This window comes from Artibeus jamaicensis, unplaced genomic scaffold, assembly GCF_021234435.1.
Source record: "Artibeus jamaicensis isolate MK-2021 breed Jamaican fruit bat unplaced genomic scaffold, CSHL_Jam_final contig_585, whole genome shotgun sequence".
NCBI classification, from domain to species: Eukaryota; Metazoa; Chordata; class Mammalia; order Chiroptera; family Phyllostomidae; genus Artibeus; species Artibeus jamaicensis.
In genome coordinates, this window is record NW_026521894.1 from 12,918,680 (window position 1) to 12,939,528 (window position 20,849).

At 34.6% G+C, this 20,849-nt stretch overlaps 1 protein-coding gene across 2 annotated transcripts in view; it reads right to left on the reverse strand.

The window, feature by feature from the left end:
• Positions 1-20,849, reverse strand: part of DYNC2H1 (dynein cytoplasmic 2 heavy chain 1) — a 317,131-nt gene that overhangs the window by 214,764 nt on the left and 81,518 nt on the right. Inside the window, exons 42-52 of one of the 2 annotated variants that reach the window (XM_053670464.1) lie at positions 20,193-20,452; positions 19,167-19,413; positions 18,151-18,302; positions 17,030-17,174; positions 15,332-15,434; positions 14,573-14,719; positions 9,034-9,164; positions 7,635-7,883; positions 7,030-7,138; positions 3,591-3,704; positions 429-571 (exon numbers count right to left, since the gene is read on the reverse strand). In XM_053670464.1, coding sequence (XP_053526439.1) covers positions 429-571; positions 3,591-3,704; positions 7,030-7,138; positions 7,635-7,883; positions 9,034-9,164; positions 14,573-14,719; positions 15,332-15,434; positions 17,030-17,174; positions 18,151-18,302; positions 19,167-19,413; positions 20,193-20,452 — 1,800 coding nt within the window. Of the gene's footprint in view, positions 1-428; positions 572-3,590; positions 3,705-7,029; positions 7,139-7,634; positions 7,884-9,033; positions 9,165-14,572; positions 14,741-15,331; positions 15,435-17,029; positions 17,175-18,150; positions 18,303-19,166; positions 19,414-20,192; positions 20,453-20,849 lie in introns of both variants that reach the window. The other variant, XM_053670463.1, reaches the window with a different exon arrangement.

A 20,849-nucleotide genomic window follows, 5' to 3' on the forward strand; every position in this document is an offset into this window, starting at 1 on the left:
GGGGGCATGTGAGGGGCAGTAGTCGATGTATCTCATACAAAGAGGTTTTTCTTCCCTCTCTTTCTCCCTTCCTTCTCATCTGTCTAGAAATAGATAAATAAAATCTTTAAAAATAAAAAGTAAAATAAAGCCAAAAATCTTCAATTTTTGTCACCTAATACAGTTATCGTTAATAGCAAGAGAAAGCACAAGGCTAAAAACGTAGACGCATATATGCGACGTCCGTGGACACAGACAACAATGCGGTGAAGGTGGGAGAATGGGCATCGGGGACGTAATGGGGGGATGGGGAGACCTGTGTAATAGTGTCAACAAAAAAGTAAAATAGCACATTAGGAAAGAATTCAAGAAATTGAAAAAAGAAACTCAGTAACTTCAAAAATGAAATGTGTTTATTTTTTATTTCCATATTCAAACGTTAAACTTACTTTCTTCATACTGTTATCTGACCAACTCTCCATCCATAACACCTGGCATTTCTTATGCAGTGCTGGGTTACTCTCACAGTTTATTATGAAGTTTAAATTTGCAGAATCCATTATTAAGACAATATGCAAGTTTTGTTGAATTCCTAAAAATTACATAAGAAAATTATAATTATGTAATATTACACCAGTAATAATTGGGGAAACCTACATATGATCTCATTTTCTAAGATTAAAATTTTCTGGAATGGAAGAGTAGGAGTTATTAAAAGAAACAAGCTATGAAACAGTATTATATTATTTTTCCTTTGGTTAAAATATTACTTGTGTATCACATGAAGAAGATAAGTATGTATAATATATTGATGTTTTGTATGTTATTTTTCAAATGTGATACTGGATTCGATTTCATTTTTCTTTCTAGGACTTTTGTTTCAATATTCACAAGCAAAATTGGTATCTGGTTTTCTTTTAAGAGAAATGTTATTTTCCCTGTTTCAATATCAATGTTATTTTCCCTTCAAAAAAAGAATTTGGAAACATTCCTACATTTTCTATGTTCTGAAACAGTTGAAAATATTGCAGCAGCAGCGTTCCAGCCAAGATGGAGGCATAGATAGAAACCCTTCTCTTCCTCGCACAACCAAAAGGAGGATAACAATCAATCTAAAATCAATAAACAAACAGAAGTGCCAGAAAATCAAACTGCATGGAACTCTGATAACCAAGGAATTAAAGAAACAGTCAACCAGACCAACCACACTAGTAAGACAGGCAGACGGAGCAAACCCACAGCAAGGTGGTGGACCATGCAGGCAGGGCTGGCTGAACAAGAAACTGAGACTTAGAGCTGACTGTGGACTATGGCGGGGGTTGCCATGGTAGGAGAAACTTCCAGTAGCACATGAGAATACCAGAATTCGTTGGACAGTGGGGTTAGAGCCAAGCAGGCAAGCTACATGTTTCCCTCTCTGGCCCCTCCCCCAACAGACAGTGCCACACACAGCACAGCACAGCACAGCAAGGAGGGTTGTCCTGTCCTGGTGAATACCTAAGCCCCCTACACACAACTTAACAGGTGTGCCAGGACAAAGAAATATGGCCTAAATAGAAGAACAGAGCAACACTCCAGAAAAAGAGCTAAGTGATGAGGAGATAGCCAACTTATCTGATGGAAAGTTCAAAGCCCTGGTAATCAAGATCCTCACAGAACTGATTGAGCTTGGTCACAAAATAAAAGAACAAATGAAGGATACCCAAAGTGAAGTAAAGCAAAATATTCAGGGAACCAACAGTGACACGAAGGAAACCAGGACTTGAAGCAATGATTTAGAACAAAAGGAAAAAATAAATATCCAACCAGAACAAAATGAAAAAACAAGAATTCAAAAAAATGAAGAGAAGCTTAGGAACCTCTGGAACAACTTTAAATGTTCCAATATTGAAATTATAGGCGTGCCAGAAGAAGAACAACAGCAAGAAACTGAAAACTTATTTGAAAAAATAATGAAGGAAATCTTCCCCAATCTGGCAAAGGAAACAGACTTCCAGGAAGTCCAGGAAGCCCAGAGAGTCCCAAAGAAGTTGGGCCCAAAGAGGAACACACCAAGGCACTGCATCATTAAGTTACGCGAGATTAAACATAAAGAGAGAATCTTAAAAGAAGCAAGAGGAAAGGAGAGAATTACCTACAAACGAGTGCTGATTTCTTAAAAGAAATCTTGCAGGCAAGAAGGGGCTGGAAAGAAGTATTCAAAAGCATGAAAGGCAAGGACCTTCATCCAAGATTACTCTATCCAGCAAAGCTATCATTTAGAATGGAAGGAAAGATAAAGTGCTTCCCAGATAAGGTCAAGTTAAAGAAGTTCATCACCACCAAGCCCATATTATATGAAATGTTAAAGGGACTTATCTAAGAAATTGAAGAAGATTAAAAACTATGAACAGTAAAATGACAACCAACTCACAATTATCAACAAACAAACCAAAAAATTACAAAACTAAGCTAACAACTACAACTGGATCAGAATCAGAGAAATAGACATCAAATGGGGGATTTTCAGTGCGGGGCAGGGGGAGGAAGAAATAGTGGGAAAAAAGTACAGGGAAGAAGAAGCATAATTGGTAGACATAAAATAGATGGGGAGAGGTCAAAATGGTACAGGAAACAGAATTCAAAGAACTTCTATGTACAACCCATGGACATGAACCAAGGGGAGGAATGCTGAAGGGTTGGGGGTTGCAGGACAGGGAGGATTTAGAGGGGGGAAATTGGAAAATGTGTAATAGCATAATCAATAAAGTATACTTTAAAAAATTATAGCATCGGGATGATGTTTCTTAGAGATGTGTTAGAATTTCCTTGTAAACATGCAAGAGAGGGAAGGAAGGGTAGCTCTTTAATAACTTTCTCTATTTCACCAATAATAAATATTCCTTTCAAAAAATAAAGAAGATAAATTTAACACTAAAGTCAGGGTGATTATCCAATTTTAGATATCTAGAGTACACATACAACTGTTCCTGTACCCTGGCCTGTGTGGCTCAGTTGGTTGGAGTGCCATCCCATAACTGAAAGGTTGTGGGTTCAGTTCCTGGTCAAAGAACACACTGAGGCTGTGGGTTTGATCCCAAGTTTGGGTGCGTGGTCTGCGCACCTATGGGAGGTAACTGATCAATGCCCTCACATCGATGCTTTTCTCTCTCTTTTCCTATCTCTCTAAAAGCAATTTAATAAACTGTTTTCAGGTGAGGATTAAAAACATATTTTAAAAACACTGTGCCTGTAATAATAACAGGTTTTTTAGTTTTTAAAAATATACAGTCTGGCAAAAACTAAATAGTTCATTAATTCTCTTAGGAGGCATAAACGGTAATTTTACCACATGAAAACAAAGGCAGCAGATATTTCCAAGAACATCACCACACTTTCATCCTTGCCCTTTGCTAAAACTTTGCTAACATGTTCTTGTTATAGGTTAGCCTTTAGGCTACACATAGTGTTATTTTCTAAAAGCTCTGCCAAAAAAAAAAGTATAAATTAATTACCACCTGGACCCAAACTTTAAGATACGTTTGCAATCTATAGAAAATAAGGTAAATTAAATACTATTTATTTCACATGAACCAGAGTCTGAGTGGATTAATAAATTATATGTCACTTACTATATGTGAAGTAATTGAAAATTGGTCCCAAAAATCCATCCTGTGAAGCCTGATCTTTAAGAGGCAACAGCAAGGGCTCTAATTCTTCCAGAGTGTAGAGTCCAGGAACTTCGCCTATCGAAGAACATTACATTTCTTTTGAATTTTAGATGCATTACGCTAATTCAAAACACATTTTACACACACAAAGATTTTCTATTTTTGTATTATATAATCTGCCGGTATTTAATCTTTGTTTCCAAAAATATGCAAACCTTATCACCTCAATATTATTCACAAATCTGCATCTGTTCCCCTCATTTAATAATATTCAAACTCCTAGGTGTGCCATTCAAGACAATTCATAACCTATGCTTTTATCTGCCCCCAAGGTTTTTCTTCAACCCTGCCTGACAAGACCTTGAGTTCTTGCCTCAGTGAACTTTTTTGTGTTTCATATATAAAATGAAATACTCCCTTTCTGCAATATGAACCCACAGTCTTCCCCTGGCCCTGATGTTCCCCCAAAATTAACATTTATCTTTCAAGATACTGCTTTGCCAACTGCTATTCCCATGAGCCTTCCTAACTACCCATATGCCAGGCAATGGACTCTTTTCTACTTCACATAATATCCAAACATATCACTGTTTAGCATTTATCACATCACTGAATCGTGAATGAATTACTTCTCTTGCCTTCCAATTAGATTCTGAATTCCCAGAAGATAAATATTTGATGTTCAAAATTAACCCTAGGGAAATCTTAGCCAAGTACCAGGCAAACAGGCATTTGTTAGATAAATAAATAAATTAGTGAACAGACAGATGAGTAAACTTATACTAGATATCAGAAGAACTAATCCGCCCTGGCTGGTATAGCTCAGTGGCTTGAGTGCGGGCCTGCGAACCACACGATCGCGGTTCGATTCCCAGTCAGGGCACATGTCTGGGTTGCAGGCCAGTCCCCTGCAGGCCAGTTCCCAGCAGGGGACACACAAAAGGCAACCAAACATTGATGTTTCTCTCCCTCTCTCCTTCCCTTCCCCTCTAAAGAAATAAAAAATAAAAAATAAAGAACTAATCCATGAACTGCTACTACGCGACAGACTGATGAAAGGCAAATCAAAGTTAAGACTATAAGCATTTGATAGGAGGCCTGAACCATGTGTTATCCTGTAAATCCAGTACTTAGCCCTGGGTCTGGCATACAACAGATGTTTAATAAATGTTTGTTAAACCAATATATTTATACTTCATAAGAAATTGTAAGACTAAGTGGAAATTCTTTTGCTATACATCCAAAGCACTGCATCCATGCAGGGCTCACCATAGTTTGAATTCCACTTTTCTTTAGGCTCAACTCAGAGCCTCAGACCACTCACCTTTCCCCAAGTTTGTGCATAATCAAACACATGCACACATATAGCCACTCTATATCTTTCTCTAACTTGCAGCCATACAAAGATATTTTTTGATTCCTCAAGTTTAGCAAAGAAAGCTGGCTTTCCTAACATATACATGATAGGGAATAAGAATTTGAAATAAAACGGGAGACAAAGGCCTACTGAGTACTTTCTCTGAAAGTATTTTTGAAAAATACTTTTTGTTGCACTGACTGGAGTAGCTCAGTGGGTTGGATGTTGTTCTGTAAACCAAAAGGTCACCAGTCTGATTCCCAGTCAGGGCAGATGCCTGGGTTGAGCGCCAAGTTCCTGGTTGGGGGTGTGTGAAAGGCAACTGATTAATGTTTCTCTCCTTTTCTCCCCCCCCCTTCACTCCCTCTAAAAAATCAATACAAAGTGTGTTCTCCAAAAATGTTGGCAAAATTTAAATTTACCAAAATTAAACTTTACTCATAATTTTTGCAGTTATATCTTCATAAAGACCAATTTATCCTGATATACAATAATTACTGGATTAATGCTTATCTGGGTATTTGCTTTCACAAAGAAAAAGACTGCAAAGCTGGTCTACTATTTCACCTCACCCCAAATGATCACGGTCTCCATCTAGTGACAACTTCAGCAATATGCAACACGAAGAATATACACCTTAAAAATAAAATTTATTCTCTAAAAAGACCACCAATATTTCATGCTTTCTCAAGACCTACCACTTTCACTTGCCGTCACCCCTCAACTCTTTTAACAAAAATTGGCCTACCACGTGTCTAACTAGAGCCCTGGTCTATACATCTCATTAGGAGCACTAAAGTATAGATAATTCATATTAGAAATTAAATGTTTTTCAACCAAAGATTTTAAAATTCTAAAGACAATTTTATCTATAGCCTACCCAGAATGATACAAAACAAGTATTTATTAATAAGTGATTCAGCCCTGACTGGTGGAACTCAGTTGGGGTTACACCAGTAACCTTTCACAAAGTGAAAGGCTACCAGTTCGATTCCTTATCAGGGCACATACCTAGATTGTGGGTTCGATCCCCAGTCAGGGCACATATAGGAATCCACCAATGAATGCAAGAATAGGTGGGAAAACAAACCAAACTGATGTCTGTCTCTCTGTCTTTCTCTCCCCCCCCCAAAAAAAATCAATAAAAATATTTAAAAATTGAGATATGTAAAAAAAAAAAAAAACAAAACTGAATCAAACAAGAGCATCATGTCATTTTGTCCTGGGAGTCCCACAACAGAAGAACCTGGAAAGCTGAAACTAACATTTAACAAGGTTTATTTTGTATTTAAATAACAAAGTATTCTTGGTCCAAGTTTAAAACTAAGCTACCACATACCAATCCTACTAACAGTGATTACTCATTACAAAGAAATTTTAATAAATTTCATAAATTCTTCGGAAAAAGAAAAGTACAAGAAATTGCAAGAATGCTGCCCAGGAAACCACCAAAAAGGTCAGATGGTTCCAGAGACGACAAGAGTACACCACGATGTGACAAAAACAAGATCTCACATTATCTGGATGATATCTGCATTCATATGTCCATATTAAGATCACGCCGTAATTATTAAACCATTCCACTAATGATGGATAGTGAGGTTCTACAAATGTTTTATTGTAAATTATATTATTTCCTTACATACTACTCCTTTCATCTCTATAAGTTAAATTTCTACAGATAATATAATTGCTATATCAAAAGGTATGGCACCTTTTTTTAAGTACGTAAGAACTGGTTGATCACCTTCCCAAAGGGTTGTACCAGATCACAGTCCCATCAAAAACTAGGGAGAGGGCTGATTTTTCAGTATGCTCACCAATATTCACTATTAGTAATTATTTCACATAATTCTTTAATCCTTTGGTTTTTATAGAAACAAATTTCTCAATTCTCTTGTTCTGAGAATGTTTAACCCCATGTCACCTTAATAAGAGCTATGCCAAAAGTTCTCTGAAACATAATTTTACACACAAAAATTTTTACTTGTATAATGTTTACACTGTAACTTTGTTGTGGATAATTAGAATCCATTCACTTGCCTGAAGACAAAAGACTATTGATCATCTCCAAAAATGCAGGATGTACAAACTGGTGATCCTCAAGAAGTAAAATTATCTGTTGTGCTTCCACACCGGCGAGATGCAGCACCTGCCCAATCAGAAAATACACACTGGAACAGCTCATTCTGTACATGAACTAAGTCACATTATTTCTTTCTTTATTTGTTATCAGTAGCCAAAATTAAAAATTCAACATTAACATTACAGTGTGTAAAGTAAATCCAGTTCATGATCACCACATACTATTGGGGGAGATTGTAATTATTTTATAGCTAGGACAGAGTAAAACAAAAGCAGACAATCATTTTTATACTTATCTACATATGTCCCCAATAAACTTCCTTTTGCTCCTTTCATGTTCATCTAACTTTCCATTCTGGGGTAACTGAGAGTTTGAAATCCTGATAGGAATCTTTTTCCTGTCTGTACATTATAACATGATCTTCTGATAATCATGGGAAAATAACCGTCAAAATTAAAATAAAGACTATGTTGTATACCAGATCGCTCAAGATCTTTAAAGGCTTTTAGAACAGTAACTAATTATGACTTAAAACCAAATGAAGGAAAAGACTGCGACTCACATGTCTGAGATCGTTTTTGAACTGCTTGAGCCCATACCCTCTGGAAATCTTCGGGGAGAAGAGCACCGCTCCGTGCATGTGGCCGACTAGCGAGGTGACGGTCCGCCGGCCCACCCCGCTGCGTCCGGCTAACAGAAGGGAGCCTCCAGGAAAACTCAGCACTCGGTCTACCCTGGACATGTACTCCAGAACTTCTTGAAAAAGTAAAATATCTAAATCCTGGTTATCTCGTCCATAATGAATAAGACCCTTTTAAAAAATCACAAATAATATTTTATAATCAATATAAGCCACAATTACATAATAAAAATGTGAATATCTAGATTAAGATATTCACTTTAGATGCACTCCAGAAACGGGGTTCGGTGACTCCATGTAAAAGCACACCCTACATTGTATCTACCCAATATTCAAGATTCAAGCTTTCTGGCACTTTCTACAGAAAAACATGTATGATATCAAACAAATCCAAGGGTTCACAATAATCAGTGGCTTTTGTATACAATTACTATAACTAGTAAAAAGTAGTGTAAGATACCATATTAATTTTAAAAACCTCAAAAGCTCTCAAAAGTTTACCAGTTGTTACAAATCAAATCAGCATGCACAGACTATACGTAACAATCCTAAAACTCTAGAAACCCAGTGCCCAGAAAACACTTTGTGGATTCGTGCTCTTCTGCACTGCTTGGACATGGACCAAAAGCCCACACGCAGGCAGGATGCCCTGCCAGGAACTCAGTGACAGAGAAAAGGAAGAGGGAGAGAACAACCATACTTCATACACTTACCTTTGAACATTCCCAAACTTTGAAATATCCATTCCAGACAAATTAATCAATTTAACAGACCATAAAAAACTTGTCTTGATATATAATCCACACTAACTTCCAATATAAATATTAATTTTTAAAGCAATCATATATAATACTGTTTCTTATTCTTTATTATAATTAAACTTAAAAACTGTCTAAGGCCGTGCTGTTCAAAGTTTCAGTGACCCAGCAGCATCAACATCATCTGCAAAACTGTTAGAAATTTGGGTTCTTTGGGGCCCATTTACTGAATTTGACTTCCTCAGGATGGGACCCAGGAATCAGTATATTTTCTGGCTCTTATACTCACTGAAGTTTGACATCACTGCCCTAAGACGATTTCCCAATTAATATTAAGCCTTATTAATATTTCCAATATCAGGTATCTCGGCAATTTTACATATATCTGTGTAAACACATGTACATCTAATTAGATCTGCCACAATGAACTTAATTCCAAAATAACCAGCTTTGTCTATTCTACAATTTTGTATTCCATGCCCTCAAAAAGCTTGTACTAAATGTTTTCAAAATTGACCATAATAATAATCAAATCCCAATGCAAATTCTTGGTCACGTTGTACCTTTTTAATAACATCCTTAAAATCTGCAGAGTTGAGTTTCCCAAGTGGTTTCCCATGTGGAGGCAGTGGCTGGCCTGGAGCTGCCCTCACTCCTGCGCCGCGTCCCGCACCCCACGTAACGTAGAAACTGTCTGCGGAAATAAAAGGTATTGTTTCACACGTGCTATCTGTAATGGAAGAATCGATAGAATGCGTTTCTCATTAAATTATTTTTAAATTAATTAGTTCGAATAAGATCATCTGCACAAAGGCAAAGATAAGTCATGTCCAAGTTTGCCTTGGAAGATCAATACGATTAGTTAAATCACAAAGACAAACTGCTGTATCAAACTCCACCTGAAAACAAACTGATAGGATCCCTGTTTGATCTTTGCATCCTGTTTCTCTTACCCCTCAAAAATGACTTCCTTCAAACTTTCTCCTATTTGTCCCCTTCTAATCTGTCCTATTTTCCCTCTCTTTCTCCAGAATCTCCATATAAAATTTATAGATTAAAAATAACATGTAAACCCAGGCCAGTGTGGTTTAAAGCATCATCCTGTACACCGAAAGGTGGTTGCAGGTTTGATTCCCAGTCATGGCATGTGCCTGGGTTGTGGGTTCATACTCTGTATGCACCGTGTGTGGGAAGCAACCAACCAATCTTTCTCTCTCACATCACTATCTCTCTCTCTCTCTCTCTCTCTCTCTCACCCTTCCTCTCTAAAATCAATAGAAAAATACCTTCAAGTAAGGATTAAAAATTATAACATATAAAATTTCCAGGAAAATAATCTCAAAACTTTGAGAAAGAACATAGATGTATTAATACCGCCAAAAGCCCCAACTTCTAAAATAAAAGTTAACCGAATTTTAATTAGAGAACAAAAACCTCACATACTTCTCTAAAATTTATCTATAGCAGAGTTTCTATTACAAGAAAAATCTGTTCACCATTCTCTTTATCTTTGTCCCTCCCAATCCCTCTGGGAACTAACTGTTCCATCAAGTATCCTCCTTGTCACATGCCCAGCTGAAGAGCTGACCTTCCCTAGACTCACAGCATTTCATGTTCCTCTCCTCTCTTTCATTATCATATTTCTTACATTGTCTTCTTACTATCTCTCTTACATTCTCTTCTTATCTTCGAAAACCACTAGTCCAACACTCTTATTTCAGGTCAAAAATACTGCCCTGATTGTCAAGTCCAAATCTTTTTTGTGGTCATTTTTGTATGTGAGGCTCTTTATTGAAGCTTTTTCCCTTGGTTTTATATGACCACACTCTTCAAGCTATAACCACTACTTCTTTTCAGTTTTCTGTTTATCCTTCATATGTTTATTTTTCCCTGTGTTCAAGTTCAGATTGTAATTCCTTAATTCTAAACACTCCTCTTGAATTATTTAGTCCTAGTTTGTGGTTTAAATATCAACTATTTATATACCCAAAATTCACTCACTATGTATCTCTGGGCAAGTCTCCCAAGCTCCTGTTTGGTCTCATATTTCCAATTGTTTAATAGACATATAATTCAAACATTCATTCATTTAACACTTAACACGCACCTGTATTTAAGCATTGTACTCTGTTAGAGATAAGTAGTAAGACAAATTTGATTCCTGCCTTTACAGAGCAATGAATGAACTTTATGTACATTCCCAAAAGACACTCAAAAAGCTTGCAAACATTCAAATACACATCTAAAACTGAACTCATTATCTTTATATCTCATCATGTCCACCTGGACTGGTGTAGTAGCCTCCTACCTTACATTGTATCCCTGCTACAAGTCTCTGCCCCCTGGACTATAACCACACTGCTACTAGAGTAACACACATGAAAACAAAATGGTTTTGCTCCACACCACTCCATTATCACATATAGTTTTCCACCACCAAAACAAACACACACAACTGTCATGATCAAGGTTCTTTACAATCTGGCTCAAATGACTGCTTGACTCTCTTATCTCCCTCTTCACCTCATTATATACTCCAGCTTTCTCAAGTCTTGGATTCTTTTCATATTCTTTTCCTTTTATATGGAATGCCTTCCCCTCTTCTTCATTTGATATAGTCAATCTTCCAGACACAGAGTCTCTATAATTGCTCAAAAAAGAAAATTAAAGCCTTAGGTGTTAAGCTAACAAAATATATATAGAACTTGTAGGCAAAAACTACACAAACTGCTAAAAGAAAACAAAGACTAATAAAGAAAGAAATGTATCATGTTCATGGACTAGAAGACGTCAACTCTCTCCAAACCAGTATACAGAGTTAAAGCAGTTCGTAACAAAACCTCAGCAGTATTGCTTATATATATATAAATAAGATTATTCTGAAGTTTATGTGGAAAAGTAAGGAAACTTAAATCACTAAAACAATTTTAAAAATAATAAAGCAGGAAGAACCAGTCTACGCAATTTCAAGACATTATATAGCTACAGTAATCAAGACAGTGTGGCACTGGCAGAAGGACTCACATGGACATTAGCAGAACAGAATAGAGAACCCAGACATAGGCTAACACAACTAATTCTTGACAAAGGTGCAAAAGAAATTCAAGGCAGAAAGCCTTTTCAAAAAATGGTGCAGGAACAAGTCAATATCCACAGACAAAGAAATAAACCTTGACCCAAATCTCACTCTTTATACAAATAATTAACTCAAAGTAGACAACTGACTTAAAATATAAAACTTTGAGGGGTAAAGAAATCTTCAGAATCTAGGACTAAACAGAGTTATTACATTTGACACCAAAAGATCCTTAAAAATAAAAACTAATTAATTGGATATCATAAAATGAAAATCTTTTTATGAGTGAAAGACCCAATTAAGATGATAAAAAGACAAGCTATAGAGTGGGAGAAATATCTGCAAAACACATATTTGACAGAGGATTAGCATCTAGAATATGTGATTCTCACAACTCATCAGTAAAAAAAATAATACAATTAGAAAATGGGCAAAAGATCGAGACATTTCACTGAAGAAGACATATAGATGGCAAATGAGCCCATGAAAAATAGAAAAAGTGTTCAACATCATTAGCTGTCAGCAAAATGCATATCAAAACCACAATGTCATCAATTCACATGTATCAGATTGGCTAAAATAAAAAACAGTGACAACACCAAATGCTGACAAGGACACAGAGCAATTCTGCCACTGAAATATCACTGATGAGAATGTAAAATGATAAAGCCACTAAAAAACAGCATGACAGTTTTAAAAAAGAAGCATATAAGAAGCATACAACCCTATAACTGCACTCCTGAGCATTTATCCCAGAGAAATGAACATGTATGTTCGCACACAAACCTGTACATGTGTTTTTATCACAGCTTTCTTCCTAAAAGCAAAAAACTAAAACAGCCCAAACGTCCTTCAACAAAACGGTTGAAGAATTGGTAGCTGATCTGAATAGCTACTCTCAGGAACAAAAAGAAATAAATTAATTATACAACAACCTGCATATGTATATCTCCGGACAGTTTTACTGAGTGAAAATGAGGTTCTTGAAACGGCAATATTAAATACAGAACAAGCTGGTAGTTTCCACAGGGTAGACAGACTACAAAAGGGCAACGTGATAGATTTTGTGGTATGTTCTAGATCTTAAGTTTATCAATATCAATATCCAGGTTGTGACCTTGCACCATAATTTCGCCAGATGTTACCACTGGGGGGAACCAAGTAAGAGATACATGTGCTCTCTCTGTATTAATTCTCACAACTATATGTAAGTCTATAATCATCTCAAAACAAAATTTATTTTTAAAAGTTTCAAAGTAGAATCCTCAAAAAATAAATCTCTACCTCTTTTATACCCTTAACATCAAACATTTATTCCAAATATACTCAGAGAATTTATGGTAATTATAAAATACTTCACGCTGTATTCTAATTACCAGTTTAACCACCTACTTGCACAAATCTTTGTGGCATCTAAACAGACCAGCAACAGTTCTAATTGCAAGCAAGGCCTTTTCATAACTATCTGCCACTGGATTACAAGTTTCTTGAGCACAATAATGTGTCTAATTTATTTTTAAGTCCCAACATTAATTTTTCCTTGATAAATATCTCCCTATACAAAAATCCTATTTTCCTAGATCTAACATGTATCAAGCCTGTATTTTTAAAAATGCAACTTTTCATTGAAAAGTAAAGTACTAGAAAAAAAGCATCTATTTTATTGAGTCCTACATAGGAGAATATGAAAAATAGCGAACTTTAGAGAATTCAGATACCTAATAAGACACTGATACTATCTAATCCCCAAAAGCTATGCCACTTTCTTTGCAAGAACAGGCAGTATTAACTCAATTTTCAGACTGAGAAAGATGGCACCATTTAAGAAGCAAGCTTCTCCATACTAAGCCGTGAAAATATAGGACACCACTAAAAATCAAGCCAACTATGTACTATTATCAGGTTTTTCTTAGCACTTCCTTCTACCTGAGGTTCACTTGACCTTACTTCCTGATTGCAAAACTCAAACAGCACCTAGAAGAGTACTTCTATCAATCTCAACATCCTTATCACCTTCACAGTTCATTTTGGCTTATGTAACATGACCCTGGGACCAATATTGAATCTGGAAATGTACAAAATACAGGGTTGGGCAAAAGTAGGTTCATAGTTGTGAGTTCATGAAACACAGTTTATTCTTACATCATTGTTTATTAATTATCATATTATTTTCCATACAAACAACTGTAAATCTACTTTTTCCCCACCCAGTATAGAAGGTATTTTATGAAATATTTTTGAAGCCTCACTTTAGAGTCTGATAGAACAGAAACTCATTTTGTAGCTTGAAAGCTATTTCATTAGAAATATTTCCATAACATGGTCCTTTATTACCAAAGATCCTTTCACCAAGATGATTGTCATTATATGCATTAATCCCGCAACAGTTTTCTAAATGCAAATTTGTTATTAAGCAGTAATAATTTCAAATGCAACATAGCTGCTTTCACTATATGATGAAAGTTTATCATAACAATAATGAATGTTTATTGTAACAATAGGTGAAGCTAGTAACAAGAATATATAAAAAGTTCTCTGCTGACATTATGAACAGTGACAAGAATGAGAACGTGCATTAGTTTCAAGCCAAAGTTTATTACAATCAAATATGGATTTTCACAATTATCTTTAATTTTCATATATATGTAACATATATATTTAAAAATTTATTAGTGAAATCCTTCAGAAAATATAATCGCAAATGTATTTATGTACTTCAGAAAATATAATCACAAATGTATTTATGAATCACAAATGTAAAATGCTATAGCCTGAACCCATTTTTGTCCCCTCAAACAATTATCATCATCATACTTTGTTTGGAATATAATTATTGAAATCTAGCAAAAATGACAGAGCTTATGATAAAAATACATTTAAATTATCCAACATTTTTATTTGTTTAGACATATTAAATCATGCTATTAGTAAATTAAAGTTCCCATAACATACATGTATATATGTATATATTTACATATATACATAAATTATATTATATATTTACATAAACTCGATAACTATATTACCTGCCATATTGTCTAATATATCTGATCCCCAATCTCCTTGAAACACCGATGTTAAAATGCTGTCGAATAAATGAAGTTCCTTTGCGCCAACAATTTTGTCACGAAATAAGCGCCGTGCTTCATATGCTACAATTTCTAATACATAATCTGGTGGATGGTTTGAAGGTCCTAAAAAAGGCAAAATTTTCTTTAATTGTAATAAAATTCAACTAATTTTAAATTGGCCAGTTTCAACATATTAGTAGAAAGAAATAGAGAATAAAAATCTACATACCATAATTTTGGCATCAGATAAATAGAAAAAAGAGAAAGAAAAGTTTAGATTCTTTGGGTAATAAGTTGGTAAATTTTTTTGATTATTTAAAGTATACATTAAGCACTATTATCTCTAGCTGTTCAATAAAAATGCCAATCCCAAAAAGCACTTAAATATGCTTTGGCTACAAAGAATAAAAATTTCATTTTTCCCCAAATCATCTTTTCATCATGATAATCATAAATACTTTAGATGAGAAGATATAATATTTATTACAATTTTAACATCAATGTTTAAATTTAATATTTATTTAAATTTCACATTAATGTTATTTTACTTACAGTTTTTTAAATAACATAAATAGTTATAATACTTATGTATCTACCACAAACACAATATATAGTGTAAAGACACAAACATGTACATATGTGCACACACACGTACTCTGTGGCATAAGGGAAAAAAAAGGAAAAGCGATTTAAAATCATGAAAGCAAAACTTACCTCCTTCTAAATCATATCTGAATAAACCAAGAACCCACTGGGTAAGGATGCAAGGAGTGAAAACATAGTGACTATAGTCATCAACTGTAAATTTGGCCCGCACCTGAAAAAGAAAACGCAGTAGGTCATCCGCCTGCTTTCTTGATGATACGATCACGCTAAATTTTCCAGTGTCCTTAGACTCACATAAATGCCAATTTCTACCAATGGCTGGAAGTGTATTTCAATTTAATTGATGTCCTTAGTTATCTTGTATATTATATTTCATGCAGCTTAAAACATTTTCTAAGAAGGGTTGTTCATAGGCTTCAACAAACTGCTAAATGTTGTCCATATTAAAAAATAAATAAAATGAAATGAAATGTTAAAAAGTGCTGCTACAGAAATTCAAACCTAAGTTTTATAAAATAGTGGTTATAATACCAAGGCACTCACAGATCTACATTAAGGCCCATTTTCTAATACTGGGAACCAAAGAGTTAACTTATGTTCAAGGAGCCACTGAGCTTTTAATTTATCAAAGTGTCACTTTCCAATATCTAACCAGTAAAGAGTCTATCCCTTTCTCTCTATGGGCAGAGATATTGCTCTTACTCTGGCCTTGATCGCTGAACATTTGAAAAAAAAATTTTTAATTAGGGAATTTCTTTAAGATTTTATTTTTTAGAAAGGAGAAAGGAAGAAAAGAAAGTGGGAGAGAAACATCGATGTGATGTTCCCATCTTGTACACAGCCCCACCGAAGACTGAACCTCCAACCCAGGTATGTGCCCTGACCCAGAATCAAACTGGAGACCTTTGACTTGGCGGGATGATGCCCACCCAGCTGAGCTACACTAGTCAGGGCTAAAAAATACGAAATTTCTTTCTTTCTAACTTATTTTTCCCCACTTCAACTACAATACTATAAAAAGCATCTACCACAAACACTTTCATAACTTTCACATACTATTCACTTTACCTAGGAAGATCTTTTCATCTTCAGTCACTTTGTAAATTTCTATTCATTTTTTAAAAATTCAGATCACATTTTACCACCCTTTATCAACTACCACACACAATGGAGTTATTTAGTCCCCCTTTGATGCTTTCTTTGTAACTTGTGCCACTATTGTTATACTTATGACATTGTATTATATATGACTAGGTCCCTCATTAGACTGTGAACTTCAAAAGAATAGAGACTCAGCCACCAGTGCATCCCTAGGACTGGCACTGGAAAGATAATATCTTTTCCCATCCTTAATGGTTATTTTCAAGTATCACCCTACTTTACCAAGGAAGGATACTTTAGACATTTCCTCACAGGTAAGAGGAAAGAAATAATCATCAAACACTACTCTTGAGTTTGAAGCTTGCAAGACAGGAACTAATAAAATTCGGGAGAAAGATCTCATTTTGGAAAAAAGATGAACTCCATCCTAAATATTCTACATTTGAGCTAACAGCAGAATAATCATCCACCCACTGATTCTTTCAGTCAATATTTATTGTCTACTTGCAACTGTGCCAGGGATACAATAGGGAATAAAGAACAAAGAGCATCTGTACTCACAGAGCTTACCACTCTAGTTGAAAGGCCTAATACACAACAGGAAAAGGAAGCCTGAATATCAACACAGATCAGGATTAAAGACAGTCCCTTGGAAGTGATTCAAATAGACATGAAAACCAAAGCATACTCTAAATAAATATATACCTGTTCATACACCTGTACCATAGATCCTGCTAATAGATAAATTTTTGGTGAAGAACCCCAAATAGAATGATTCTTCAAATTTTTATGTAAAACTGGTTCCAAATACGCTCCATAAATTATCTGTAATTGCTCTCTTTCTGGGTAACTAAAAAAGAAAAATGAAATAAATATAAGAAAGAAGTCAAAATAAATCATTGTTCTAACATTTAGTTATAGCAGTGGTTTTCAAACTGTGCTGTTTGAGACCACCAAAATTTACTCAGGGGCTGAGGCCAAGCTCAACATCCCTATTAACACTGCATCCAAATTAGATCCCAAATTATCTGTTTTCAAATACTCAGGGTTCTATTAAGGACTCCAAAGAAATCACTTAAAAACATAACTGCTTGAAAAACCACTGATCTTTAGAAAGGGCTAAAAGGAAAGCTTTGCTTAAGAAGAAGGATTTTGAGTTCTATAGTGCCTGTACACAGTGCGGTAATAATACACCTCAGAACTCTAAGAGTAGAATACACATAAAATCAAATTCTTTCTCCCAAACTAAAGTCAATCTCATACAGCTTAATTGGTGGCTATAACATTTCTGAAAGAAGAATGTTAATAGATGGTTATAATTAGCATGAAAACATAAAAATTAGATTTTATAAAGCAAAATATAACAGAGGGGATAGCTCCATAACCATGAAATTCAAAAGTCCTGTAACAATTATGGACCATGGAGATGGGTGGATGTATTAGGAATAATGCTGTCAGCCATTAACATTCTTCAGATTTAAATTCTCTGTTTACTTATCTTCCAAAATTTCCATAGTGCTTTTGTTTTTCGAAATCATAAAACATTTAAATCTAAAATTTAACATTCTGATTCCTCATATTGATGTTTTAGAGCACAGACAAAACAAAACAGTTCTATTTTATTCCTAATATATAACAAGTGTTGATTAAATACTTTATTATCCTAAATTATTGCCTATTATTTGAGAAGGGCAGGCAAAAATTAGTATCAGAGTTTTAGTTTGACTATTTGTACATTCTACATTTTGGAGAAATACCATTTATGGATACCGTTAATAAAATGTGAATGTGTCTTCCCCCCCAAATTAAAACACTGAGATACATACTCTATAGCACAAAGACGAACAATAGAGGTAAATCTGGTAGTAAGTTTATGTCTTCCCAGTCTTCCTCCCGCTGACATAGAAGCCACAATATGAATATTTTCTAAACCAACCCATTCCAAATTTTCATCATAAAATCCTTGATATGTCAATACCTATTTGAAAATAAATTAAAAAATAAAAGTTTAATGCTATTTTCTAATCATGATACACTTTTGCATACAATTCATTTCCAAATGAAGGCAATCACCATCCTCTACCTATTTCAAGAATTTAAAATTGAAATATACTTTAAATTCTTACCTCATTGAAAAAAATACTGTTCAAGACTGTGTTCAATGAATGTTAGCTAAATTATCATTTTTTAAATGCTTTCTCTTTAGTAAAACATTAAAATTCAGGTGATAGTATAAATTCACAAGCAATTATCAAAAATAATAAAAGAAATCCGAAAAATATTTTAAAATTTTGGTTTTTCCCTACAAATATTTTATTATATTTTGCAGTTATGTGGTATAGGTACAGTCAAAGACATGTAAGCACAGTAAGTGCTAACTTAGAATTTAGCGTTTCTAATGTGATGTGGAATAGATAAATAAAATCTTCCACGCTGACTGAGAATGTATGGTCTCCAATACCTACACAGACAAAGAGGAAGACTAATGAACTAACACAGCCAGAAAGGAACGTGACTGAGGAAGTCTAACTCCAGCACCATCCTCAGCTTCCATTTTCCTTCTTTTAGGAATAAAGGACATGTAATAGGCAGAGATAAAGGCTGATTTGACTCTTCCTGTCATGTGTGAACTCAATGTAATACTAACTTCTAAAGGGAGGAAGATCTGAGAAAGTTGACCTAGAGCAAGACTGAGATGCTTCTTCAATAGTTTGATTTCCAGGACACATGCTAGATAAAACTGGCTCTAAGGAGGAAAGCAGATTTTTCTATCTATAAGAAAAGTTAACAAAACTAAGTTGTTTCCCAATTATATCAAAACACTTCAAGTGATAAGACTCACCTGTTGTAGGAAAGCTACCAAAGTACTGGTTCCCCATTTATCAAGTTTGGGTAAGTTGATATCTTTTAAGTACAAAACAAGTCTTTCACAGTCTTTTGGTCTGTATACTCGGCCAGTATTAGTACTGATTACCATGCACGTCTGGCTCAATTTCTGTAGGAGGTGTCGAGACGTAGTCTGTGCACTGCAGTGAACTGTAGCAATCTGCGTGGACCGCAGCTGGGAAAAGGCGTACCTGAGCAGCATCCTACGAAAGACGCGTAACACTGACTTTGAAAATGCAACTAGTAAAACACCTTTTATTTTCAATATAAAATTTCCATTTCATAAATATTTCACTTTCTAAATTTTATAGGATGTTTAAGGGGAAAATGGTAAACATGGATATGGTAACTATTTTAGACTGAAAAAATATATCCATATTTTAAGGCAATTTGGGGACTATTTTAGCAGAAAGAAAAAAACAAAGTTTACAGAAATAATTTAGTTTGATCAACTATATATGAAAGACACCAACTGTTTCCCTACAGTTGAAAAAAAGATTTTAAGTGTTAAATTCTTCAAGTTAAGGAAAATTACTATAGTTTTATAGATTTTTTTAAATTACTACTAGAAATGTGAAACTAATAATCCATGTCTCCTTTATTTCCAGAAATTATACTCAGCAGGCACTAAAAATAGGCTGAATTCCACTTAATTAAAAGCCATTCTCAAGATGAGAGTTAACATCAAGATTCACTTTTTATAAGTAAATGCTAATTTGTGAATATCTAAGGTATTCATTTTTTGTTTTGATTTTATGAGCAAATTATTTTCTAACCATGTTTCAGAAAACATAACCTGGCAGAAAAAAAAAATATTTTTCTCTAAGTTCATATTATTGTTACAAGTATGATAATGAAAGAGTCCATAAAAATGTAAGTGCTAATTTAACCAAAAAAAAGGTAACAAAAGCTGTTAAATCATTTTAAAAGGAGAAATATACATTCACAATATGCACCTTCATCAACATTTTTATGCTCTTACCCTTTGCCACATCCTTCTGGTCCTACAAGAATAAATGGCTGTTTAGTATCAGAACTTAACCAAGGTCTGAAATAATCTAGACCTCGTTGCATGTCAGGAGTCTGAATGACTGGAAGTGTTTGGCCATTACTGAAATCATCAGCAGTCAAGTTTTCTGGCTTCTTCAGCACATACGATGCTAATCGTCCTTTATTTGAGTCATAGTAGGTGTCCATTGGTTTGTGAGGGTCTGGAGGAGATTCTCGTGCCCAATTAAAAACCTGAAGAGGAAAAAGTTGGACAAGTTTTCATATACTCCAGAGTATGTGAAATGTTAATTCTCTAAAGTAAATGTCCCAAAGTGAAATAGCTTAGTTCAAAAAAGTTCACATTCTATAAACATACTAAATATCCCTTCAAATTAAAGTAAAATTTTATCTCAAATATCATTTTCTAAATGATCACTTAAGCACATGAATGTCATCTAGTTTCCATAAACACTAACATAGAAATATATTCAAATTTTAATTAAGTTATTGTGAACTCTAAATTATAAATTACACAGTGTAGGAATCCTAGACTTTTATTTCCACCATATTCTGGTATTGTCAATTCACGGCTCTCTACCTGTGAAAACTGTTATTTTCCCAGATATAAGACAGAGAGGCCCTAATGCTA